Here is a 27,642-nt window from a genome sequence, read left to right on the forward strand (position 1 = left end):
ACACTTAGGAAGGTACGTACGTATGCTTTAGGTTGGTATGGCCATACACTTAGGAAGGTACGGCCATGGCAAAAAAAGTTTTTTAAAATTTATTTTTGGGGGGGCGATGGTACGTCCGTATGCTTAGGAAGGTATGCTCATATGGTTTAGGTTGGTATAGCTGTATGCTTACAAAGGTATAGCCGTGGTGATTTTTTTTTGGAAAAAAAGTTTTTTTTTAGAAGGTACATCCATACGCTTTATGAGTGTACGCCCGTGGCCTTTGGTGTGAACGATCGTGGCAAGTTTGAAATTTGAATTTGAAACTTGGAGGGAAGTGAGTGGGAGAAAAATAAGATCCCTTCATTAATGTAAGGTAGGTGGGAAAAGGCTAAAGATAGAGGTTACATCTAAATTAGTGGGACTAATTTAGAGACACTCTAACTTAACTAATGATTAAATTTTCTTAATTTTATTGTTAATCATCTTTTAATCCTCTTCTTTGCCTCTAATTACTTTCAAATGGTGAGGAGTTTAGGGATGGAGATTTGATAGGTGAATTAGTAATGTTTAGGCTAACCCAATGATATGATCACCCCTAATTAATCTCACTAATTAGGTATCTAATTAACCCACTCAAAAGAGGAAAAATTAGGCAAATGAGACCTAATTAGTATTAATTCTCGCTAATTAAGGCCTAATGGGAGTGGACTAAACATGGATTTGGGTCAAGACAAGTGTTTACAACACTTATGCCACTCCAATTAGCCTAATTACAAGCAATTAGGCTCAATTTTTTGATTTTTTGCTCTCTTTAAGTTCACTAATCACACTAACCAATAGATTAGTGATAATTAATAAAAAATAAGAGATAGTTTATAGTTTTTTTTAAAGGTTTTTTGATGGATTAGGATTCTATCTAACAATGCTAACCTACCTATGCAAAGTAAGCAAAAGAAACAAGATTAAGCTAAAAAGGAAGAAAAATAGTTTAGGTTTAAGCAAAACCCTCTTTATTGGGCTCTCTAAACACCCAAATCTCAAGTTTTTTCACTCAAACATGTAGTAATCCTACTCTAAACACAAAGCTAAACCTTAAAATACATCAAAAATTTACATGCCAAAGAGCTACCTAGCATCGGGCTATGGAGACTTCGTCGGATTCGAATTAAAGATGGCTTTGACAAGTAGCGGATTTGCGCTTCTCGGCAGCGACACCACAGATGTTAAGGTCATCCTAACATGTTGTGGGAAGTTGCCTATCCGCCATGTTTGAGAAATGTTAAAGAGCTCCATTGTAGCCACTCGTCGCGCCGTTCTCCCACACTCGTTGTCACACCGAGGCAGTTGCTCTAATCCAACGGGTGGTGCAACCTCTCTCGCGAAGGTCGCGTGGGATCCCCATGAAAGACGATCATGAGGAGCATAATCACTCAAGCAAGAGGGAGAGAAGAAGCAAGAGGGAAGCATGAGAAAATAAGTGATTAGCACTAATCACTCCCAAATCCTAATTCTAATCACACCACACATGCTAGATTAGAGTTGCAAGAGAGAGGGAGAGAGAACACTCCACTTCTATTGCACAAATGGGAGAATTAGTTATAAACAAGAGAAATTGGCTTTTATAGTTCCAAGCCTTTCCACTGGGTTGCCTGGGAGTAAGTGGCCTGAGGTGCCCAAAACATAGTTACAATGCTTTTCTCTATGGTTTGGCCAACTTACCAAGATCCTCTTACAAGTCTGTCCTTTGAAGCTCAATACTTGGGAGCGTCTTTAGGACATTTCCCTCATCAAATGATGGGATTTACAATATAGTGTCGGTGCCCATTACATAAGTGTACGAATGTCGAACATAGTTGTAATCGGAATGTGTTAACCAATATGTGGTTAACATTGAGCTTAAGCTTTGGGATCTCCTTTATTCTTGCATGTTTTCTTAATTCTTTGCATGCTTTCATGTTTAAGTTTTTCTTAGCTATGGAGTCTTGATGAGTTGCTTGCTTGCATGTGTGCGTGTGTGCTTGAGATAAGCTTACTTGATTCTTGCTTGTGTTAACTAAGTGTGGAGCATGATTGAGAGAGAGAGAGAGAGAGAGAGAGAGAGAGAGAGAGAGAGAGAGAGAGAGAGAGCTTACTTGCTTCTCCCTAATGAGTGATTAAGTTACGAAGGTCCAAGCATTAGATTGGTAGAGCTTGAGGGCTTGACCACCTTTGAGGTTTCCATTCCCACGTTCAATGTGCTTTCACACTCTAGACAGGGCATTGTACTCCTTGGTGAAGAAAATGCTTGTTGTTATAAAGCGACAACTTTCCTAAACAAAGAAAATAACATTTTTTTAAAACATATTGCACCTCATCGCAAACATAGACACACACACCTATAACTAACTTGGTAAAACCTCAATCCTCTAGGTACATCTCTAGATAGGGGGACCATGGGTGGCGGGTGCAAGCCAACCTTGTGGTACGACCTATCGCATGGATACTATTGATACCATCAATCCTCCAAAGATCTTCAATACATGCCTTTGCTTCGATTCCAATTCAACATAACCTAACCTCATTGCCTTGGCCGATTTATTAACTACAAAGAAGCCCACTCTCTAAGCATCACATTGTGAAGTTTAGGAATAATTTCCTATCACACACCAAGAAGGTTCAGACTATCATCTACCCATGTAAACCATTCATTGGTGGTCCTAGTGCTTATTTCACTAATCAATGGGTTTGCGTTGCTTCTACCAATAGCCTACTTTCACACATGAATAACTTTTCTACTGCACACCTATCATTCATGCTGCCTTGAGAAGCTGTATAACTACCATCGAGGCTACCCAAATCCAATCATCACTGTGCAGAGTGGTCTTGATCTACCGCTTAACATTGATTCAAGGTGTATCCTAGACCATCCACACCTCTCTAGCTCGACAACATCTTAACCATGATCTGGATGCGAGGACATGGTCCCTATTAGGAAGGAGGGCATGTTAACCACTTCATAGGGTAACATGGTTCCACCTGCTTGGAGACCTATGATAATGCACTTTGTCATCTTGCTTTGCCATCTTACCTACTCAAATAGGTACTTATCTTTTGTAAGATGATACTGGAACATATAAAGCGGTCTTACCTTAAGCTTAATAAGAAAAGTCTAAGTACTTTGTGTATATACTTGCTTAAGATTAATAATAGTGGTCAGACCATTTTTAAGTTTGTTATGCTTAGTGTGAAAACTGCTCACTTGTATAAAAGTCAATTTTGACACTAAGCAATATACATTCATTCCCTTGCACTAGAATACTTGTAAGTTGTGAGCTCTTCTCTTCTCCACTCTTGCTTGCATGTATGTCATTGAATCTTGCTTGATTTCATGGATGCATGATGGAAGTATATGAGACACGTTTGTTTGAGGTTTCCCTCTTCTATTAGCCTCTTCTCAGTCCACATTTTGTGAGAGAGAACCATCATGAAGGCTATCTCTTATTGCCTCCATCTAGGCATAGGGAGCTCTTCCTTCACACCATTTACAAATGAGTAATTCGGGTGTGTCAATGGAGTAAGAACGAGATGAATGAGCCTTTGGGGGTGCACCTCCAAATATGTAAGTCTATCATGTGAGTTCAAATGAAGGGGTTCTTTAATTCAAAATTTTAAGGTATTTTGAAAAAAATTTGTGAGTCCATAAAAAAGGGGTCATTTTATTCATGAAAAATTCACAGGTAAGGGGTTTTTTTAGTATCCCTTGAACCCACGTGATACATAGGGTTTCTTAGTAGTGTACCCCCCGAGGAATGAGCTAGGCGGGGACTTACGTTGCGGTGCGAAAGGCAAGACCCAACGACACATGTCATTTGGCAAGCTGTTAACATAAACATATTGTGAAAAACCCTAATTTCAAGTTATATATATGTGTGTGTGTGTGAGAGAGAGAGTCTCTCTCTATATACGACTCTCTCTCTCTCTCTCTCTCTCTCTCTATGCCCTTGGGATGACATGAACCCACTTGGGGGTTCAAGTCTCTCCGTTGATTGGGTGTATAACCCTCTAAGTCGACGTTAAGCGACTCCGTCTAAGTCTCTCTCACATAAGGGAACCTGCATGAGATGGCGTTATTGAGAATTTCAGCCGATACGAAATAGATTTGTTGCCGTTTTTTTTGAGCGCTCGGGCCACCTCTTCATCTCCCCCATCACAGTTAGGGTTGGTATTATCTTAATGCGTTGCAGGATACCGCAGCCTCACCATGCTTTTATCACACCAGTTGCAGTGACTGCAGCTCATGCCTCTGCAACATCATAGATATCTTTGCGGTCTTACCACCATCACGCAGGATCAAATCTCCGAATTCAAGGAGGCTTTCAACCTTTTCGACAAAGATGGAGATGGTATCCCCGTCTCCTTTCCTCAGCTCCTTGCGCCCCTCCATGCTTTTTAGGGTTCATGTTTTTTTTTCTGGGTTAATGCTTTCTAGGGTTTTGCCATTGTGGCCTTTCGCAACTATTCATTGGTCATTTGGGCTCTGTATCGTCTCTCTGACCTTCGCCTTACCATCGCTTAATCGCCATTTACATGATTTAAGCATGCTTCAGAGATCACAATAGTGGATTACTGATTATTTAATCTCATCCGGGTGTATCAGCACCCAGGAGCTTGGGAACGTGATGAGATCATTAGGGCAAAACCTTACAGAGGCTGAGCTTCGAGGCATGATAAAGGAGGTGGATGGAGATGGCAACGGCACCATAGATTTCCCGGCGTTTGTCCATCTGATGGCCTGTAAGATGGACGCCGAGGAAAAGCTCAAGGAGGCCTTCAGAGAATTCGACAAGGACCAGAATGGCTTCATCTCTGCTGCAGAGCTGCGTCAAGTGATGGAAAACGTTGGGGAGAAGCTGACTGATGAGGAAGTAGATGAAATGATCCGTGAAGCAGACGAAGATGGCGATGGCCAAATCAACTATGAGGAGTTTGTGAAGGTGATGATGATGTGCAAATGATCACATCCCTAAAGTTCATTAGTTTGAATTTGTGTGTTTTTTTTTCCAATTAAAAAAATCTGCCCTCTACGTTGTATAGAGAGGCTCTAACTTGCCCAACAAAGATTGGCTCCAACCTAGAGAACTTTTCAAAACTTCCGTATGTGTGTGTGTGTGTGTGAGAGAGAGAGAGAGAGTGTTTTGTGTGTGTGCGCGCGCGCGCGTGTGCGCATGCATGAGAGAGAGAGAGAGAGAGTATGTGTGTGTGTTGAGAGATAGAGGGAGAGCGAGATTCTTAAAAAATCTGCCCTCTACGTTGTATAGAGAGGCTCTAACCTGCCCAACAAAGATTGGCTCCAACCTAGAGAACTTTTCAAAACTTGTGTGTGTGTGTGTGTGTGTGAGAGAGAGAGAGAGAGAGAGAGAGAGAGAGAGAGAGAGAGTTTTTGTGTGTGTGTGTGTGTGTGTGCGTGTGCGCGCGCGCGCGCATGCATGAGAGAGAGAGAGAGAGAGAGAGTATGTGCGTGTGTTGAGAGATAGAGGGAGAGAGCGAGTTTCTTAAGATTTGAAGGGCCTTTCAAATATTAAATAGATCATCATGGCATGATTTCACTCATGTTTTTCTATATTTCTCTTAATCCTTGTTGTTTGGGAGGCACATAGAGCTAACATTGGTTGTGGACTCTATTGTTTTTGAATCAATCCGTATCGTTTTGCATGTATTTTGTCTGATAATAAGGGCATATTTCATAGACTTTATCCAATTCTTTAAAAGTAGGGCATGCTTTTAACATTCCAACTCCACATGACACTACACTATAAAAAAGCTTGTTCATATCTTTTGGAAATAATGTCCCAAGCCTCAAGGGATGAAGACACATATGTATAACCCATGTAGAATGGACGGATAAGGACTAAATACGAAAAGTTTAAAATCTTCCATTGTAAAATTTTTAAGGCAACAATTTAATTTAAAGTATAAAAAATACACTAAATCCAAGTTTTTAAGTAGACCGATGGTCCATCATTAAAAAAATATCTTTAATGATATCCAAGCATCAATAAGTGGCAACACATATGCTTAGTGGGTGGACAAGGATATCAATAAGTGGCAACACATATGCTTAGTGGGTGGACAAGGATAAAATACTCGGTGTGGTCCCTACGTAATAATCTCATATAGCACATGCATTCACAAGGTAATTGAAAAACGGGCCATATCTATATATTTTTATAGTTTAGATACACCCCTTTGTAAATTTTAAGATCGTAAAAGTATCTCTTATGTATCGTTTTTTAAACTTATTGAATTAAGAAACCCCTTGTATGTGTGTACTTTTTGTAACTCCACATGAGAATAAAACCATTTATGTTAAATTCACATGCAATCTTACATATTTTTAATAAAATAAAATTATACCAAATGTTCAAAACTTTTTTTATTAGTTTTTGAAGATACTATTCAATCTTAAGTAATAGAAATATAGTAAACCCTAGGTTTTTTCCTACCTCAATGGTCCACGATCGCATAACTTTCGACGATGCGGGAAGTTCCACGTGAAAGTGCAGAAAAGTCATAATTTCACGTCGTGAACCATTTCCTGCAGTTTCACATCGCGAATCACTCATGAAATCAGTGCCGCAATTAATACCAAAAATCACGGGATTGCCTTTCAAAAAATAAAAAACCTTATCTTGACACCTTTGACACCGTGAAGTCTGCTAATTTTTGAACACTGAAAGTTCAGTAAAGCGTTCATGACGTGAAACATTCTGAAACCATTCACGGTGTGAAACCCTTACTGATTCACGACGTGAACCCTTTTGAAACAGTTTACAGTGTGAAATCCTTTCTGGTTCACGACGTGAAACATTCTCTGTAGATTCACGGGTTGGCCAAATCCAACGGTTAGACAGACCAAGGCCACAAGGGTCAGTTAAGGAGACTAGCCTATATCAAGAAGAGGGGATCCAACCCGAAAGGCAAAATTCTTTAAACACGTGAAAGTGCAAAAAAGTCGTTCATGCCGTGAACCATTCTCTGCAGTTTCATGGCTTCTGAAAACAGAGCGATAGAATCGAAAGCAAAATCAAAATTGGGTTGACAAATAGCTTATCAAATCGTACATACATGCACTTAAGATTTGAAAAACTCATCGGCTTGCGCTTGACGATAGTACACTAAATCACCCAAGATCTTCCTATCAAAAGAGTGTGCGATCAGGACATTCCGCAAGCACACACCTGAGTGTTTTAAGAAACCTGACCACCGCTGAAACTAGTTAGCGAAGAGTCCATGGAAGAAGGGCTGAGGTATACTGGATTTGGGGAAGAGGAAAAACCACCCTCCCCAACCAGGTCTAGTGGTATCATTGATATCGCCCAGGGATTTTTTGGTCTCCAAACTAGTGAGATGATGAAGAAGCGCAATCTGCGGGCATGGGGATCCGTCAACCAATGCTAGACTCGGTCCATGACAAGAAGTGCCATTCCAAACGTCGAATTCTAGATTGTCGAATACCGGCACACCTCGAATAAGACGAGACATAGAAAGTGCGGCTAGGACGGGTCAAATATTCTTCCCAACCACCGAGGAAGTAGAGTTAGACCTCAAACGGAGTGAGGTAGAATGACAACTACGAGAATTGAGCTTAAGGAAACAAGAGCTCGATACTCGAAGGAGGACGAGGGATGAACAAAAGAAAACGGGAAGTTTTCATTAGGGGAAGGTTGAGGTCTATAGGGGCCCTTTAAGCTGCCATATTATGATTTTAATGACTTTTTGTTAAAATGTTAAGTTTCTTTGACTTTAGATACCTTCTTATTCTTCAAATGGCTAGAAGTTTGAGTTTCAAAGTTTCCCGCCAAAATTGAATTTAAAATTGAGTGGGCAAAACCATATCATGTGACATATCTATGGAAAGAGCTCAGCGAGCGAGTAAATTTTGGATCTCTAATCTTCGACAAATTTTGAGCTCATATATAGAAGTTATGGATGTCCAAAATTTCAAAAACTTTCTCCCCACTTTTTGGGAATGAAAAGTACAAAAAGGCATCTTCTAGAGAATCTTTTGACCACCTTTAATCACCCAACATTTTTGTATACATGGCATCACACAATTGGCCCTTTTCCTTAATAACCTTTTAATCACATGGCATCTTAAAGGGCCCCTATAGACCTCAACCTTCCCACCCACTCTAGTCACACGAGGGAAGGAACCAGAAATAGTTATGGGTAGAAGTGAGGGAGAGATTCCAAACTTGGAACCCATAAACGAGGAATCCAAAACGGAGGAAGGGTTTATAATCATAGAAGAAGAGGATAACCTAGCAAGCATGGTAGGTGAAGTAGAGGAATGACTCTACACCTAAAAGGATATTGAGCAGATGATCAATAACCCTACATTCCTACTACAAGACATGGAACTTCTGATTCTGCAGACGTATAGAGGCGACTAATAGGGTCACTCCAAGGTACCGTGGCTAGACCATCCCATGGACCCGAAATACCTAGAAGAGCCAATACAAGAAGGGGATGAGGTCTAGGAAGGGGTTGAGCAATTCCTCAATGGCCTAGGATAGATCCAACCATGGACTTTAATGTAGCCACAAGGGCAGACCTGCAGGGCCGAGGGATGGTCAGAGAACTAGGCAGTGCTCTAGAATCCCAACCTTCCCAGATGAAACCCCATATCATTTCAAAACTTGTCCAAAATTTCTATGGGGAAGAGGATCCCATCCAACATGTTGAGATTTTCGAATCCACATGTGAAACCTATAGGTTGGTTAGTGATGTGACAATGATACATGCCTTCTCACTGACCATGGAAGGAAAAGCTCATCAGTGGTTCCGAACCCTTAAGCTTGAGTATAAGGTTAACTTCACAAGGCTAAAGAACGTCTTTGTGCCAAATTTTGCCCGAAGTGCTAACAGATGGAGCCCTGTGGTGGCACAATTACATAATATCAAACAAAAGCAAGATGTGTCGATGAGAGACTATGTTTCTTGTCTGAAGCACTTAAATTCGAGGTGCAAAATTCGGAAGGCAAACTAATGATAAGTTGTTGCCTTGTTTTTGGAGGGGGGTTAGAGACCAAAATGCATGATTACTTGGTACTAGCACGACCTGCTACTCTTGATGCATGTTGCAAAGTGGCAATCAAATATGAAGATAATATGTTAGAATTGCCGCAACCAGAAGATGTTAAAACATCTTTAGCAACTACGACTTCACGTGTCTCGAGCCACCAAGAAATTGAAACTCAAAGCAAGCCAATTGGAAACATGACGGCGGATGAGCTCAGTAATGATATATTAGAGAAATTAAAAGTCAAGGAGGTCACCACAATTAAGAGCAAGGCCACTACTCTATTGTGCTTACTGTGTAAAATTAGGAAATCATGACACTTAAATGTGTAGGTATCCAAGGTTTCAAAATGTTGCACAGCTACTAGCACTTAGAGCCATTGGCTTTACTAGAGCCACCTGTATAGATCACCGCTACTGTTGGACAACCCAACTCTTCTTACTTACCTAGGGGGATGTTCCGGGTACAAGACGCTTCGCCTTTTCTGCCACCAATTCTACCACCACAACCACCACAGGCTAAGATCAATCAAGTATTGATCAGAGCCGTCAGAAGATGTTGACATGGTATAGAAAATAGAACTTAGCGGGGAATACTATGAGAAAACAACTAAGGTTACGCCGGAATACTACGTCCTATAGAATAACACACCAGTGCCTATGTTTCAAACCATGGTACAATGGCAAGTCAAGGACATGCACTCAAATTTGAGAAGAGGACCGCTACAATTCCTTGGCTGCGGAGGACCACATCGAGTCATCGAGTGCCCAAACAAGAATATGGGTCATACATATCAACCACCACAAGTGGCGGCTTCACCCAATGACATGCAAGTGCTCACCTGTACTAAATGTGGAATTGATCATTTGATCAAGGATTGTCCATACCAAGCAAGTGGCTCTACTTCTACTTGCGAATCAGGCCACTATCCAGACCATTAGTGTACAATCTGGGAAGATCACACCACTTAATCTAGCAACCGTTCCACAACACTTACCCACACAATATCCTACATCTAAGGATACACAGAAGTGGGTGCCCAAGAATCAATTAACAAATCAACCAAACAAGATGGACACCATAAATGATAAAAAGAACCCAAGAAGAGCCTGTAAACAATCCAAAAGTCAGACCTTGTTGACTCAAACCAATTGGCAGGACTCCAAGAATCTAAGGAGACCTCAAAAAGCTCGTGAGCAATGGGTTCGAAAGGACTTACAGCGAGCACAAGGATACTACCAAGGTAATGCAGCAATATGGGTACCCAAAACAAACTTAGTGACCAATACCACAAACAGGTCAAGTCATAAAAAAGAGGGTGGTAAGATCGTATAACATCTACTCCCAACTCAAGCCAGCACCACACCAACCCTTGTGTGGAGGAAAAAGCAACCCCAACCAAATGGGTTGGGAATTCTCAAAGCAACGAAAGTACCCACTTTGGGTATAGAAGTGAGCAGGGAACTTAAGGGTAAAAACAAAGAAATTTAGCAAGGAGATGTAGATGGAAGCCCTCCACAACTAGACACAGCAACAAAATTGTTCAGTTGGGTGGAAGGAACAATAAAAAAATCCCACATGGAACTAAAATGATTGCATCAACAAATGCCCAAAAGTGCCCAAGTGACCCCTTGGTTCTCATGGCGATAAATAAAAGGTATCCAATGAGTGCACAAATGGGTACAAGGTAAGCAATGTATCATTCACTCATCATGTGCATGTTTGACTGCTTGAGCATAAAGAAAAAAATGAGAAAAACTTGATCCCACATGAAACTGTAGAAAAAGGGTTCACGCCGTGAACCACATTACAGCTGTTCATGCCGTGAACCATCTTATAGAGTTTTACGCCGTGAAAGAGTTCAAAACAGTTCACGCCATGAAACAATAAATTTTTTGATACCCAATCAAGCAGCACCACATGGCATTCTTCATTAAGATAGCTGCCCTGTCTGCGTTATAAAATCGATTTTCTTTCCTTTTTTGTCATTTTGCATTGTGTGCTTGGAGTGATCATTGCATTCACTTCCCTGTGCATCTCCCAAGCTCGCCATCTCTCTCCATCGATTCTCGACTACTCTTTCGCGGTGGGAGCTTGATACTCGTTTTTCTTTTCTGTCCTTTTTCTTTTTTGGTTGTTTTTGTTTTCGTTTTGTGTTCTTGAAAACACAATACACATTAAGTGGTAACACATGATCTGACTTTTCACGATCGTTTCAATCAATTTTTTTTAAAAAATGGGTGTTTTCTCATATACCAAACAAACTTAATCATCAGATGATTGAATACACTATCTGCACTCTCATGAACAATTCCTGCACTTTCACGCCTAAGCCTTACGGCCAAAGCATTTCACGAAAATTGTGTTTCATGGCCTGAGCCTTTCACGGTCAGTGCCTTTCACGGAACAATTCATGCACTTTTATGCCTAGAGTATTTCACGAAAACTGTGTTTCACGACCTGAGCCTTTCACGGAACAATTCCTACACTTTCACGCCTGAGCCTTTCAACGGCCAGAGCATTTCATGGAAACTGTGTTTCACGGCATGAGCCTTTCACGGCCAGTGCCTTTTACGGAACACTTCCTGCACTTTCACACCTGAGCCTTTCACGACCAGAGCATTTCACAGAAACTGTAAGATTCCTCCTTGGGCTGAATATTGATTAAGCCTCTACTTCAATCCCTTGTAATCATTCTATGTTTCTGAATACAAGAAAATATTATTTTTCCTTGTTTGGCCTAGGGAGATAAAAATTTCTAGAGAGTGGTAAATCAATATCGGGATATTTTTGGATAAATAAATCCTACAGATATCAAAAAAATGTTTTCCTAAAACAAAAAATCAAAATAGATTTTCCAAGGTGCAATTGGAATTAATTAAAAATGATTTAGAAGACCTTAGCCTAAGGGTCAAGATTTTCGAATTTTTTTTGATTATGGTCCAATTAAGGTTCCTATGGACCAATAAGATTAATCCAAGTGTTGGGACAAGATAAATCCAAAGAATAAAAGAAAATACCCAAAAATGAGTAAATGCCCACATAAGATGAAGAGTTGACTAAGTACTATGTTTATTAGTTAAAAATTATGAAGTATTAATAAAAAATGAGATATTTTGGAGTAATCATTCATTTTTAATACATGGGTAAGGAAAAAGGGTCCTTCAAGGAGCACATATTTAACATGTGTGGATGAGTTTTAAACTAAAAAATAATAGGATATTTTTATCTCTCCTCTCTCCTAAATCAAACCAAATAAAAAAGGGAGCCAAACTGGTCCAAAACTTGTCCAAATTCAGCCAAACTGAAGCTAGAAAATTCTAGAACTCAAGTGGACTCAGTTAGTGGCCTCCCTCACCTATAAATAGACCCTCATTCCTTTGTATTCTCATATGTAAACTAAACTATGCCGGTATTACTCTAAGTTAAGCTTATTTTCTATTATCCTCTAAAAACCCTCTACAAATTGAAGAGATTGGAGCTTCTCTCTCTCTTCAATCTTCCTTGGAGACTCCAACAACAGTTTTTAAGAGAGGTGTAAGAGTGGTCAAAGGGTGTACTTTTTCCCCAAAAAGGGGGAGGCAATTATACAATTTTCGGACCTCCATAACTTCTACATACAAGCTCCGATTTGAGCGGAGATTACAGATCCGTGATCTACGCATCAAGAGCTTTCCATAGATATGCTACATGATATGGTTTTATCCGCTAGATTTTAAATTTCATTTTTCCCCCAAAATTCAAATTTGAATAAAGTAGTCGTTTTGGCAGTTCTAATTAGAAAACGTTTGTGCTTAAGAGAAAAGGTTTGACTCCTTTAAACTGCCAAATAAAAGGGCCCAAGAAGCCTTCCATTGAGGTCCTAATGATGGGCGAGGACCGACGAAGTGGTCCGTGAGTGAAGTGTTAGGACACCTAAGGAGGATCCTAGAGGGTTTTGACAAGGCAATGCACGGGCTCGCGGTTGCTAGGACACCCATGCGTACGTCGAGGAAGATTTTGGATGGACAAAAAGGAAAGATTTTTGAGAACCGAATTTTGATACTGGATCTCATTGGTTGGCCAGCTGGTCTTCAACGGAGAGTTCAAAGGATACATTTTTGTAATACAATGGACTTGGAATTTTTGAAAAATGATGATCAGAAATATTATGATTTCTATTAAAGGATTGTTTTTAAAGCCACTCGAATCTGTTATAAATGGCAATTTCATATTGGGTGTGTACGTGGTATGCCTACCTTGATTTTTGCATGAATTGCCGGCTAGGGGACCTGGGAACTCTTTTCCTCGATACCCGGGCAAAAACCCAACTAAATCTTTATAAAGAAATCCGACCAATTCAGTGGTTGACCCATGGGCTAGGTTGGATCATCGGAGGATTCTTGAGAAACAACTAGATACAATTAGTTACGTTATTTAGTTTTAAATCCTGAGAAGACCTTCTTCTATGGGAGGGTATCATCGGCTGTGCCTCGTAAACGAGGAAAAAAGTGGTGATTCCATGGACCAAGTGCAAGTCTCTTCTTGATCTGACCATGTGACTTTAGGTTTGGTCAGATCAATTTTTCTAGTTAAGACTTGACTCGTTAGAGTAATTTCCCTGTTAGAAGATTTTTTCCAATTGGCGGAATCACCCGTGCCATCCGGGCGAGGGGAGTCTTCCGGGCCCGCCGTCTCGGAGGGGCCGCCCGAGCTAGCCTCTCCTCTCGGACATCTGCGAGTGATGCCCCAAGTGGGTGGACCCCATCCCGCATAGGAGGCCGATGCCGCTTTCGTCGCCGGCGAGATAGGAGCCCCGGAGGGCGGCGGGGACCTCACAGCTGGTATCAGAGCTTTGTTGAAAGCTAATAAGGATAAACGAATTCTTATCAAAAATTGATAACAAAAACTCAGAAAAGGCATTTTTCATAATCTATTTTCATTTTGTAAGCTTCTTTAATGAAGAATTTTTAATTAAAGAAATTATTTTTATAGATGGAAGTTCCATACTTATTTGGTATTCCCGACCTCACCCAGCCGCAAGACTGCGTTTGCCTTCGAACATCTCATCTCTTCTGCTGCAACTCAAACAAACCAAGTCAGACTCGCATGCCATTTTGAGGATTTATATTTTCCTGACCCAACGGAGAGACGGAAGCATAAGTGGTTTGCAGGGCAGTAGTCCACGCCTCTTACGACCAGCATGCAATGCTGAGGCAGAACCTCTCATTGGCCACCATGATTCTGATAAAGCTGAAAGTGGTACATGGTGTCATTCTATATCATTCAACGCCTCGGAATTTCAGACTTTTATGCCAAATCTACAGACTCCTTAGTTGCTTTATTCCTAAGAAGAAGATAATAGCTCCCTTGGCAGTAAGTGAACGTTTGTATCAGGGCATGGCTATGGCCCAGTACTATCGTCTTATGCGTCTCCCGAGGAGATTTTGATTTTTCTGGAACTGAGCTGCTCTATGTACATATTGAAACTTTTATATAAATAAAGAAATGTTTTTTGGAGAAAAATTCCTTGCTGTATAAGTAACTGTTTATGGACGAACTGATTAAAAAAAAATCTGTTACCAAACATATGTCATAGATCTCCAATAAGATCATTTGTCTTGTTTAAGAAATTGTTTTCCGAAACCTCTTAAGTCTTAGGATCTCGTGGATGATATTAAAAATAAAAATTTAATAATATATCATTTTTGGCAGAATCATGAGACAAGGAAACGGTGGTCGTCAGCCAGACCCTCTCTCTGAGGATGATGAGCTTGACCCTGACGCTCGCAAGGCTCTTCATAGAACTCAGCCAGGACCCTTCAAAGGAGAAGGGGAGAACTTGGGCGAGGTTGTGGAGAAATGGGTGGAAGCCATGGAAGAATATTTTGACATCATCGGCTACAATGAGCGAAGCAAAATGGCTCTTGCCTGGCTGAAGATAGTGGAAATAGCCAGGGTGGCATGGAGGAACCATTGTGACACCAACCATCTGGACAGAAATACTCAGTCCTGGAACGACCTTAAAACCTATTTAAGGAAGAGATTTTGTCCCCCTGGATTTTTGGAAACCAAAATGAACGAATTCTTAAAGCTGAAGCACGGGAGCAAAACCATCGAGGAATATCATTAGGCCTTTGCTCTTCTACTCAAATATTCACCACCTCTAGATGAAGAGAAACTCATGGCCAGATTCATTCGGGGAATGAACGAACCCTTGGACACTGGTAAAAAATGCCAAGCTAGTATCCATGGGCTGAAGCTGTTAGAATGGCGAAGGACTTTGCCAAAGCCTTCATTGTAAAAGTCCCGCCAAAGCCAGCTCCCTCATCCTTTAAAAGATTTCAGACACCTGGAAGTCCTTCCAACTTTCCGCCTCCAAAGAGACACCAAGGTCCTAACTAGAATGTGGAGACGGGAAGCTTCAAAAATGAAGGAAGACCTTTCCCCCGAAGTACATTCTCAGGAACTCCGGCTCTCTCCAGAATGCAAAGGGAAGAACTTTGAAGCAAGAACAAATGCTTTGGTGGATGTCAGGGATTTGGGCACCAGCTTAAGGATTGCCCATCTCCTTTGTTGGTGGGCCAAGGAAGCTAGGGTCCCAGCGTTCAGAGACCTCCTTCATTTCAGTCACTAGGGTCCCCTGTGCCAGAACCAAGGTAACCCAAGAAGAGTGCCAGCTCAACCTCCTGCAGCCTCCATGCAAAGCAGTTTGGAATAACCAAAGATCAAGAGTTCCACCTTAGACTGCAGCAGCCAGAGCAGTCATCACTATAGCTGAGGAAGTGGAGGAAGAGAAAGGACAGATCTATGCAGCAATTGAGCATCAGGGAAATAACTGTCAATTCTCAGTCCTCCAGACTCAAGCAGAGTACTAGGGTAAGAAATTCAAGCTTTTGATTGGTTCAGGCAGTACTCATTCTTTTATTTCCCCAGGATGTCTGCGTAAATTAGTCCTAAATCAAAAATTAGGGAAACTTATGCAAGTGGAATTAGCCAGTGGGAAGATTCTTTTCACTCACCTTGAGACTGATCTTATTCAAGTTAGCCTAGATGGGAATGTAACAAAGTGCCAGTTCAGAGTCCTACCCCTGGGAATATATGATGGAATCCTTGGAATGGATTGGCTCCAAAAGAATAAGGCTGACATTCATTGTCACAAAGGAACCATCTCTTTCCTTGACCTTCACAGGAGTAAAGTTCAAGGAATTAGAATTTTTGGATCCCTAGTGCTACATTTAGTCAAGGCTTCCAAATTATTAAAAGGACTCAGAAAGAAACAAGCTGTGTATGTCATTAAAATGAATCCAGTTGACATAAAATACAAGGCTAAAGAACCAAAGTGGTTAAGTGAGTATGCAGATGTGTTTCCTGAAGAGCTGACTAAGATGCCTCCATCTCATGCAGTAGATCATGAGATCGAATTAACCCCCGGAGCTCAGCCAGTAGCCTAGCGTGCATACAAAATGCCAGCCCCTGAAGCCATAGAACTTAAGAAATAGTTCAGACAGTTATTAGAGCAGGGATTCGTCAAACCTAGTGTCTCACCTTGGGGTACGCCCGTTCTCTTTCAAAAGAAGAAAGATGAAACGTTAAGACTATGTATTGACTACAGAGGATTGAATCAATTAACAATTAAGAATAAGTATCCTATTCCTAGGATTGATGAACTTCTGGAGGATCGGTTAAGTAGGACCCAAATGTTCACAAAGATAGATCTCAAATCCGCTTACTACTACCAGATCAGAATCAAGGAGCAAGACATCCCAAAGACAGCATTCAATACTCGCTATGGACATTATGAGTTCATAGTCATGCCCTTTGGATTGACTAATGCCCCAGTGACATTCAATCGTCTTATGCAGGATATTCTCAGAGAATACTTGGATGATTTTGTTCTTGTCTTCTTTGACGATATCTTAGTATACTCAAAGAATGCTGCAGACCATGAAGATCATGTGCGCAAAGTCCTGGAAATCCTAAGGAAACACCAACTCTTTGCAAAGAAGAGCAAGTGTTCCTTCTCTATTGACCAGGTTGAATACTTGGGATTCATAGTGTCAAAGGATGGGATTTCTCCTGACCCCGCAAAGATCCAAGCAGTAATTGAATGGCCAGAACCCAAGTCAGTAAAAGAAGTAAGAGGATTCCTAGGGTTAACCGAATGGTATAGGATCTTTATACCTAGGTATGCTCAGATAGCGTCCCCTTCTCAAGAAAAGTACACTTTTTCAGTGGACTATAATGTGTTAGAGTGCCTTTGACAAGCTAAAGACAGCCTTAGTAACCAACCTTGTTCTTAAATTGCCAGATTTTACCAAACCCTTTGAGGTAGTTACTGATGCCAGTGGATTTGCCTTAGGCAGTGCTCTAATGCAGGAAGGTCATGCAGTGGCCTATGAATCCAGAAAACTCAGAACACATGAGAGGAATTATGCCGTCCATGACTTGGAGTTGCTCTCAGTAGTGTATGCTCTGAAGTTGTGGAGACATTATCTTTTGGGATAAAGGTTCACCTTGATGACAGATCATCAAAGTTTGAAGTGGATCTTCACCCAAAGGGATTTCAACATGTGTCAAAGGAGATGGATGCAGACCTTGCAGGAATTTGATTTTGAGATAAAGTATCGGTCGGGGAAAGAAAATGTGGTTGCAAATGTGCTCAGCAGAAAAGCCTCCTTGCTTGCAATTACAGTGGTGTCAAATCCATTGATCAATGAAGCAAAGGAGAAAATCATGCAGGACAAATTCTTTGCCCCTATTGCTACCTTTCTGTTACAGGAAAGCAAGACTCCTCAAGAAATGAGTCGAGTTCTTGGGTACAAATTGGATGAAGGATGCATGTATTATAATAATCGGCTATGTATTCCCAATGATGAGGGAATAAAGGGAAGAATTCTGAGAGAAGCCCATGATAGCCTGATAGCTGGACATCTAGGGTTTATAAAAACCTATATGTTTGTGAAGAAAATCTTCTTTTGGCCAGGAGTAAAAAAGGATGTACTTGATCATGTGGTGCGGAAATGCTTGATGTGCCAGAGAGTCAAGGCTAAGAGAGTCAAGATGCCAGGAAAACTGCAGCTTCTAGACATTCCACAGATGAAGTGGGAATGCATTAGTATGGACTTTGTCACTGGATTACCTTGAGTGCAATTAGGTTACAACTCCATTTTTGTGGTAGTTTGACAGGCTAACCAAAGTTGCCCATCTAATTCCAGTGAAAGAAACATACTCTGCAGTGGATGTTGCCAGAGTTTTCCTTAAGGAGATATTTAGATTACATGGTTTACCCAGGAGGATAGTAAGTGATAGAGATCCCAAATTCACATCAAAATTATGGACTGCATTCTTTGAAGCAATAGGAACTTTCTTGGATCTCAGCACATCCTATCACCCTGAAATCGATGGCCAGACGGAAAGGGTGAATTAGGTAATAGAAGATATCCTTCGGTCATGCTACGGCGACGACAGGGAACCCAAGAAGTGGTTAAGTCATGTGCATTTGGTCGAATTTGCTTAGAATGCTTCTTAGCATCGGAGCATTGGGATGAGTCCTTTCAAAGCTTTGTATGGACAAGATTGCCTTACGTCGTTGACTTGGTCTGACCCATTAATCAGAGTCGAAATGTCCAGACAAATGCTTGATGACATGGACCAGTAGATGCAATCATCGGCAAAGATATAAAGGTAGCCCAAGATAGGAAAAAGCAGTATGTAGATAAAAAGAGATCTGAGAGAGAGTTTGAGGAATTAGATATGGTATTCTTTCGCGTACGACCAAAAAGAAGTTCCTTATCCTTAGGAAAGTACAAGAAGCTCTCTCCCAGATACTGTGGGCCGTATGTTGTTATAAAGAAAGTGGGCGATCTAGCCTAGAAACTTCTTCTACCTCCTCATCTTAAGGTACATGATGTATTCCATATCAGTTTGCTTAAGAAATATGTACGTAGCCCGAGTCACGTGCTGGATGATGAACAATTGATCTCTCCGAGTGAAGGCCAAATGGAACTCCAACTTGAGGAAATCCTTGACATTCGGGAGAAGATTCTCAGGAGCAGAGTCCTCAGAGAATTCTTAGTAAAGTGAAAGTTCTTCCCTCTAGAAGACGCCACTTGGGAGAAAGAAGAAGAGTTGGCGAAGGATTACTCCCACTTTGCGAGATGAGGACATCTCGCAAAGTGGGAGAGGATTCGGGAGAAGATTCTCAGGAGCAAAGTCCTTAGAGAATTCTTCGTAAAGTGGAAGTTCTTCCCTCTAGAAGACGCCACTTGGGAGAAAGAAGAAGAGTTGGTGAAGGATTACTCCCACTTTGCGAGATGACGACATCTCGCATTTTTCAAGCGGGAGAGGATGATGTAAGATTCTTCCTCCGGCTGAAACAGAAAATCAAAATAGATTTTTCAAGTTGCAATTGAAATTAATTAAAAATGATTTAGAAGACCTTAGCCTAAGGGCCAAGATTTTCAAAAATTTCTTGATTATGGTCCAATTAAGGTTCCTATGGACCAATAAGATTAATCCAAGTTTGGGACAAGATAAATCCAAAGAGTAAAAAAAAAACCCAAAAATGAGTAAATTCTCACATAAGATGACGAGTTGACTAAGTACTAGGTTTATTAGTTAAAAATTATGCAGTATTAATAAAAAAGTAAGATATTTTGGAGTAATCATTCATTTTAACACATGGGTAAGGAAAAGGGGGCCCTTCAAGGAGGCGCCTATTTCACATGTGTGGATGAGTTTTAAACTAAAAAATAATAGGATATTTTTATCTCTCCTCTCTCCTAAATCAAACCAAATAAAAAAGGGAGCCAAACTAGTCTAAAACTTGTCCAAATTCAGCCAAACTAAAGCTGGAAAATTCTAGAACTCCATTGGACTTAGTTAGTGGCCTCCCTCACCTATAAATAGACCCTCATTCCTTTGTATTCTCATCTGTGAACTAAACTATGCGGGTATTACTCTAAGTTAAGCTTATTTTTTATTATGCTCTAAAAACCCTCTACAAATTGAAGAGATTGGAGATTCTCTCTCTCTTCAATCTTCCTTGGAGACTCCAACAACATACCAAACCAATTGATTGGTTGGGGGCCTCTACTGTGATCAAAGAATCAAGTAATTTAGGAGGTAAAGTGTGGATTATTGTCTTCTTTTTCTTAAATCTCCAAATGTTTCTCTTCTCAACCCCTCTCAAGCTTGAGAAGCATTAATTTGAATGGATTTTGAATACTATTAAAGTTCTTTATTGTATTGTAATGAAGAAATACATAAATTTCCGTTATGCTTAATTTATAATGATTTTTAAGCATTTCTCTCTCTCTCTCTCTCTCTCTCTCTCTCCCCAAATAATGGTCATTCCTATGACCTATTCTCAATTCGAATGAAGCTTCTCATGAAGCATTTCTCATGATTTTTAAGCATTTCTCTCTCTCTCTCTCTCTCTCTCTCTCTCTCTCTCTCTCTCTCTCTCTCTCTCTCTCTCTCTCTCTCTCTCTCCCCAAATAATGGTCATTCCTATGACCTATTCTCAATTCGAATGAAGCTTCTCATGAAGCATTTCTCTAATCTAAAAGTAATTTCTATACTTGTCTAATTGGAGGCCAAAATAATAGCTTTTTAATATTTTTATGCTATTAAATTTATGGTAAAATTAAGAATTAATCCATAATTGGATAATGATCCAATTAGTGGTTTTTCTAGTCCCATGAATAATACTAAACTTTATTCTTTCAAATTTTATTGAGAATTACCAGTAATAGCAGCGGAGCTATGGCAAAATTTTATAAAATTAACACATAAAATCATTTTCATTCATAATATGAAAAGAGAAATTCCTACCATATTCTAGGATTAATAATCCTAGATTAATTGAATGATTCTCATTATAATCATGGAAAATTATTTTTTATATTTATGCATAAATAGTTAATTACGAAAAAGAGGAACTTCTAGTAATCCATTTTTTATGTTAAAAGAGTAATCCCCATGACAATGGAAATCCATGTACTCCAATGAAGTAAGAGAAACATTGTGATGCTAAAATAATGCATATTTTATTTAAAAATTAAAGAAGGATTTTAGTTAAATTTATCTTTTTGCATAGATAAATTTTAAATGATGAAAGAGAAATTCCCACTATATTGGAATCCAAATATTTAAATGAGGAAAGTGTAATTCCTAGTGTAAAGGAATTAATGAAGATTTTTATTTATTTTTTTAAGAGAAAATTTAGTTAAATTTATCTTTTTGCATAGATAAATTTTAAATGATGAAAGAGGAATTCCCACTATATTGGAATCCAAATATTTAAATGAGAAAAGTGTAATTCCTAGTGTAAAAGAATTAATGAAGATTTTTATTTAAATTTTAAGAGAAAATTTAGTTAAATTTATCTTTTTGTATAGATAAGATTAAATGATGAAAGAGGAATTCCCATCATACTGGAATTCAAATGTTTAAATGAGAAAAGTGGAATTTTTAGCTTAATGGAATTAATGGATATTTTTATGTAATTTTTAAGAAGAATTTTAAGTAGATTTAATTTATGGTAAAAGAGGAATTCCCATGATAATTAGATTGCACTCATTGAAATGAGAAAAAGAAGGATTTCAAGTTTATTAAAAAAAAATAGGTATTGATATTTTAGTTAAAAGAAGAATTTTTATGATATTTAAGAAAAGATGGATTTAAATTAAATTTTAGTGTCAAAAGATGAATTTCCACCATAATTCTACCTCATGAATTAAGGCTGAGAAATTATGTGGCATAAAGAATATCTTTGGATATTTTAATTGGTAAAATCCCTAAATTGATATTTACCCAAACTCTAGATGTTTAGTTGAAGGGAATCCTTGTAATACTATACCGAATGAATTTGGTTAGAGTACGTGAGGGATGGACAGTAAACCTAATTGTCCTTCTCTCGATCTGAATCAGACAAAAACTTCATGACCAATTCTAGTTACTAAATCCAAAGAATAGACTACCGAAACTAATCTAGTTTTTCCTTGACCAAACTCACCAAGAATCTAGTTGGACAAATGGACAAAATGATGGGTAGATTGCCCTCATGAGAGATCAAGGATCCTCATTTTATGAAACTGGGAATTATGGAAAAATTCCACCTAGAGAATTAGGGTTGATAAATTAAATTAGTAGAAGAATATCTTTAGATATTTTATGTGGATAAATCACCAAATTTATATTCACCCAAAATTAGATTAAATGGAAGAAGAGTATTTTCATAAAAATCTGATATTCTCATATAAAACCATTTCTTAATCTATTATGGTTAGAATGAAATTCATAAAGTTGGAATTTTCTTACGGTTAGAAGTTCAGTAGATGTTTATTTGAAGAAAATCCTTGGAATCAAACTGGGACGGCCAGTAAACTACTTGTCTATCTCTCGATCTGAATCAAGCAAAAACTTCATGACCAATTCTAGTTCTTAATACAAAGAATAGACTACTGTTGAATTAACCTAGTTTTTCCTTGACCGAAATCACCAAGAATCTAGTTGGACATTCAGTCAAATGATGGGTAGATTACCCTAATGAGAGATCAATGATTCTCATTAAGAAAATATGGATTAAAGAAAAAAGGGTTTTATGGAACCAATCTCAAACCGGGAATTTTACTTGCATAGAACCTCTATTTTCTTTTAACGGATTTTTTTACGCCAGAATGCTGGAGGAAGCATTTGGTATGTGTTTAAATAAGAAGAGGCTCATTGCAACAACTGGTGGGGAGTCATCGAGGGATGTCGCTTGCGACGGCAAAGCCTGCCGAGGTCTTAACCAGCCTCGATATGGTTAAAATGGTATGCTTCCGGGTGAGGATCGACAAAGCGGTCCTTGAGTGAAGTGCTAGGACACCTAAGTAGGATCCTAGAGGGTTCTGACCAAGTGATGCACGGGCTCGCGGTTGCTAGGACACCCACATATATGTCGAGGAAGATTCGGATGAACTAAAAAGAATAACTTTTGTGGATTGAATTTTGATATTGGATCTCGTTGGTTGACCAGCTAGTCTTCAACGGAGAGTCCGGATGATATATTTTGTAAAATAATGAACTCAATATTTTGGAGGATTATGATCAACAATACTATGATTTTCATTGAAAGATTGTTTTAAAGACAACCGAATCTGTTATAATGGCAATTTCATATTGGGTGTGTACGTGGTATGCCTACCTTAAATTTTGCTTGAACGACTAGGGGGACTCTTTTCCTCGGAGGGGGCGGGGGTCTCACAACTGGTATCAAAGCTTTGTTAAGAGCTAATAAGGAAAAATGAATTCTTATCAAAAATTTATAATAAAAACTCAGAAAGAGAACTTACGTATTGTATTTTTATTCCTTAAGCTTCATTAATGAAGATTTTGAATCAAAGAATTTGGTTTTATATATGGAAGTTCTACACTTATCTGGTGTTCCCAATCTCACCCAGTCAAGATATGATTGCTTTCGTCTTTGAGAATCTCATGTCTTCCGCTAAAACTTGAATAAGCCGAGCCCGACTCGTAGGCCATTTCGAGGATTTATATTTCCTTGACCCAGCGGAGAGACGGTAGCACAAGTAGTTTGCAGGGCAGTATGTCCACGCCTCTTGCGCGACCAGTGTATGATGCTGAGGCAAAATATCTCATTGGCCATGATTTTGATGAGGCTAAAAGTGACACATTGTGTTATTTAATATCACCCTATGCCTTGAGATTTCAGACTTTCCTGCCATATCTATAGACTTCTTAGTCGCTTTATTCCTAATTAAGGAGAAGATAGTAGCTCTCTTGGTAGTAAGGAGAAGATAGTAGCTCTCTTGGTAGTAAGGAGAAGATAGTAGCTCTCTTGGCAGTAAGGGAACATTTGTATCGGGCATGTCTGTAGCGCTTGATATCGCCATCTTATGCATTTACCAAGGAGGCTTTGACTTTCTGGAGCCGAGATGCTCTATGTACATATTCTAACCTTTATTTAAATAAAGAAATTTTTTATGGAAAAATTCCCTGTTGTGTAAGTGATTGTTTATTATATGACGAATTGATGAAGAAAAATCTGTTACTCAGACATATGTCATAGATCTCCAATAAGATCGTTTATCTTGTTTAAGAAATTATTTTTTGAATCTCTTAATTCTTAGGATCTCATGATGAACGAAATCAAAATAAAAATTTAATAATGTATCATTTTTGGCAGAGTCATGAGGCGAGGAAACCGTGGTGGCCGAGAGCCAGACCCTCTCACTAATGAAGAAGATCTTGACCCCAACGTTCGCAAGGCTCTTCACAGAACTCAGCCAGGACCCTTCAAAGGTGAAGGGGAGAACTTGGGCGAGGTTGTGGAGAAGTGGATTGAAGCCATGGGTGTCATCGGATACATCGGATACAATGAGAGGAGGAAAATGGCTCTTGCTAGGCTAAAAATTGTGGAAACAGCTAGGGTGGCATGGAGAAACCATTGCGACACCAATCATCTGGATAGGAATACCTAGTCCTAAAATGATCTTAAAGCCTATCTAAGGAAGAGATTTTGTTTCCCTGGATTTTTAGAAACCAAGATGAATGAATTCTTAGAACTAAATCAGGGGAGCAAAACCATTGAAGAATATCACCAAGAATTTTCTCTTCTCCTCAAGTACTCACCACCGCTAGATAAAGAGAAACTTATGGCCAGGTTCATTCGGGGAATGAACAAACCTTTAGACACCCTGGTCAAGAATGCCAAGCCAATTTCCATGGCAGAAGTTGTAAGAATGGCGAAGGACTTCGCCAAAGCCTTTATCGTTAAAGTCCTGTCAAAGCTAACTCCCTCATCCTTCAAGAGATTCCAGACACTAGAAAGTTCTTCCAACCTTCTGCCTCCAAAGAGACACCAAGGTCCCAACCAGAATTTGGAGTAAGGAAGTTTCAAGAATGAAGGAAGACCTTTCCCTCGAAGTTCTTTCTCAAAAACTATGACTCTTTCAAGAATGTAGAGAGAAGAGCTTTCAAAGTGAGAACAGGTGCTTCGGATGTTAGGGGTTTGGGCACCAGCTCAAGGATTTCCCATCTCCTTCTGTGGGCCAAGGAAGCTAGGGTCCCAGAATTCAGAGACAGACTCCTTCGTAGTATCAGTCCAATGAGGGTCCCCCGCACCAAAATTAGGGAGGCAACCCTAGAAGAGTGCCAGCTCAGCCTGCAGCCTCCATGTAAAGCAATCTCCAAACTCCCTCCTAGAATTGGGGAAACCAAAGAGAGAGAGTTCCACCTCAGACTGCAACAGCTGAGGAAGTGGAGGAAGAAAAAGGACAGATCTATGCCGTAGTAGAGCATTAGGGGGATAACAATCAATTTTTAGTCCTCCAGACTCCAGCAGAGTACCAGAGTAAGAAATTCAACCTTTTGATTGATTCAATACTCATTCTTTTATTTTCCCAAGATGTCTACGTAAGTTAGTCCTAAATCAAAAATTAGGGAAACCTATGCAAGTGGAATTGGCCAGTAGAAAGATTGTTTTCACAAACCTTGAGTTAGACCTTATTCAGTTTAGTCTAGATGGGAACGTAACAGAGTGCTAGTTCAGAGTCCTACCCTTGGGAGTCTATGATGGAATCCTTGGAATGGATTTGCTCCATAAGAATCGGGCCGACATTCATTGTCCAAAGGAACCATCTCTTTCCTTGACCTTCACGGGAATAAAGTTCAAGGAACTCGAATTTTCGGATCCCCAGGTGATGCAATTAGTCAAGGTTTCTAAATTGTTAAAAGGGCTCAAAAAGAGGCAAGCTATTTATGTCGTTAAGATGAATCTAGTAGATATCAAATGCAAGGCTAAAGAATTAGACTGGTTAAGTGAGTATGCAAATGTGTTCCCAGAAGAGCTGACTAAGATGCCTCCGTCTCGCAAAGAAGATCATGAGATTGAGTTAACCGGTGGAGCTTAGCCAGTAGCCCAGCATGCATACAAAATGCTAGTCCCTGAAGCCATAGAACTTAAGGAACAGTTAAGACAACTGTTAGAGCAGGGATTCATCAGACCCAGTGTCTCACCTTGGGGAGCGCCCGTTCTCTTTCAAAAGAAGAAAGATGGAACGTTAAAACTCTCTATTGACTACAAAGGATTGAATCAATTAATAATTAAAAATAAGTATCCTATCCTTAGGATTGATGAACTTCTGGATCGGTTAAGTGGGACCCAAATGTTCACAAAGATAGATCTCAAATCCGGGTACTACCGGATCAGAATCAAGGAACAAGACATCCCGAAGACAACATTTTTAAAAATTTTAAATTAAGGTTCTAAGGGGCCAATCAGATTCATCCAAATGTATGTGTGAGATCCTTGTTTCCACCGTGCAACGGATTCGGGATGCTAGCAACGGAAGTAGCACATCATGCGTGGGCCAGGATCCCACACTCGGGGCCTCGTCCCACGGATATCCGGACAAGAGACTAATCCGTCGGTTTTTCCAAAACCGAACCTGGAAAAACTTCCTTTACCCGGAAAGCACGAACGATTCCACCAGGACAACTTTTTACTCTAACATAGTCAAGACCATTACTGATCAAACTGATCCGACTGCACCTATAAAGGTACTCGATCAGATCAAGGAAGAAACTTGCACTTGGATCATTGGGATCAACGCTTTTTTCCCCATCAAGAGGCACAGCCGTTGATTCCTATCCATAGAACAATTACTATCCGAGATTTACTTCATCTATCGTAATAATAGAAATTGAGTCTCGGTTTACGGATCCATCAGTCCAGCCTAACCCCATCCAGTCCCATGGGTTAGCCAACCTCCCAACCACTGTAGTGATGGGATCCAATTAAGAATTTGGTTAGGTTTTGTCCCAGGTACCAAGGAAAAGAGTTCCAAGGCCCCCTAGCCGGAAGTTCATGCAAACATAAAACTAGTCACACCACTTACACACCCAATATGAAATTGCCTTTTCTTAGCATCACCTAACTTTAAAACAATCCTTTAATGAAACCATTATGTCACTGATGACAATCCTCATAGTCTCTGGTTGAATCCTTATTTCTAGTCATTCATTCATCGGTATACTTATGGCATCATTGGCAACCAAAACGCTCACCACCTATTCACTCAGGGGCCTTTTCCATAGTTCCTAGCTCATAGTAATCGGCAATATATTCATATAACAGAATGGAATCTCCGTGGAAGATCAGCAAGATCAACCCACAGATCCATATAAAAGAGCCATGGACTCATCCGTTGAGGACCAGCAAGGTCAATCAACCAGATCCATGCCCGGTTTCAGAAAACAACTCTTACTCCTTGTTCCAATATCTTCCACGACGCACGTGTGGGTATCTTCAGCGACCCAGAGCCCGAGCACCATATGGTCAGCACCCTCTAGGATCCTTCGCAGGTGACCTAGTGATTCACTCATAGGCCGCTTCCTTGGTCCCTAATCCACCGTACCGGAAGCTCACCATTTAAATCGAACCGAGGCTGGTCAAGACCTCGGCCGACCTTGCTATGCGAGACGTCCTCCATTGACTCTCCGTCAGTAGTTGCAACTTTATCAGTTCGGTCTTCATGATCTTAATCCTCAAGACGGACAAAATGCTTCCCCAGCATTCTTGACATAAAACAGTCATTTACAAACAGTCA

General features: G+C 39.9%; 1 protein-coding gene across 1 annotated transcript; it reads left to right on the top strand.

Annotated features, from left to right (window-relative positions):
* The first annotated feature begins 4,231 nt into the window (after positions 1-4,231).
* Positions 4,232-5,065, top strand: LOC147610308 (calmodulin-like). Its single transcript, XM_086786135.1, has 2 exons — positions 4,232-4,364; positions 4,619-5,065. Exon 2 carries the CDS (start codon positions 4,641-4,643, stop codon positions 4,974-4,976), a length of 336 nt encoding a protein of 111 aa, XP_086642261.1. The 5' UTR covers positions 4,232-4,364; positions 4,619-4,640; the 3' UTR covers positions 4,977-5,065.
* The last annotated feature ends 22,577 nt before the right edge of the window (positions 5,066-27,642 follow it).

The sequence above is a fragment of the Cibotium barometz genome, chromosome 49 (genome assembly GCF_041138505.1).
Source record: "Cibotium barometz isolate CiBa-2024 chromosome 49, ASM4113850v1, whole genome shotgun sequence".
Lineage (NCBI taxonomy): Eukaryota > Viridiplantae > Streptophyta > Polypodiopsida > Cyatheales > Cibotiaceae > Cibotium > Cibotium barometz.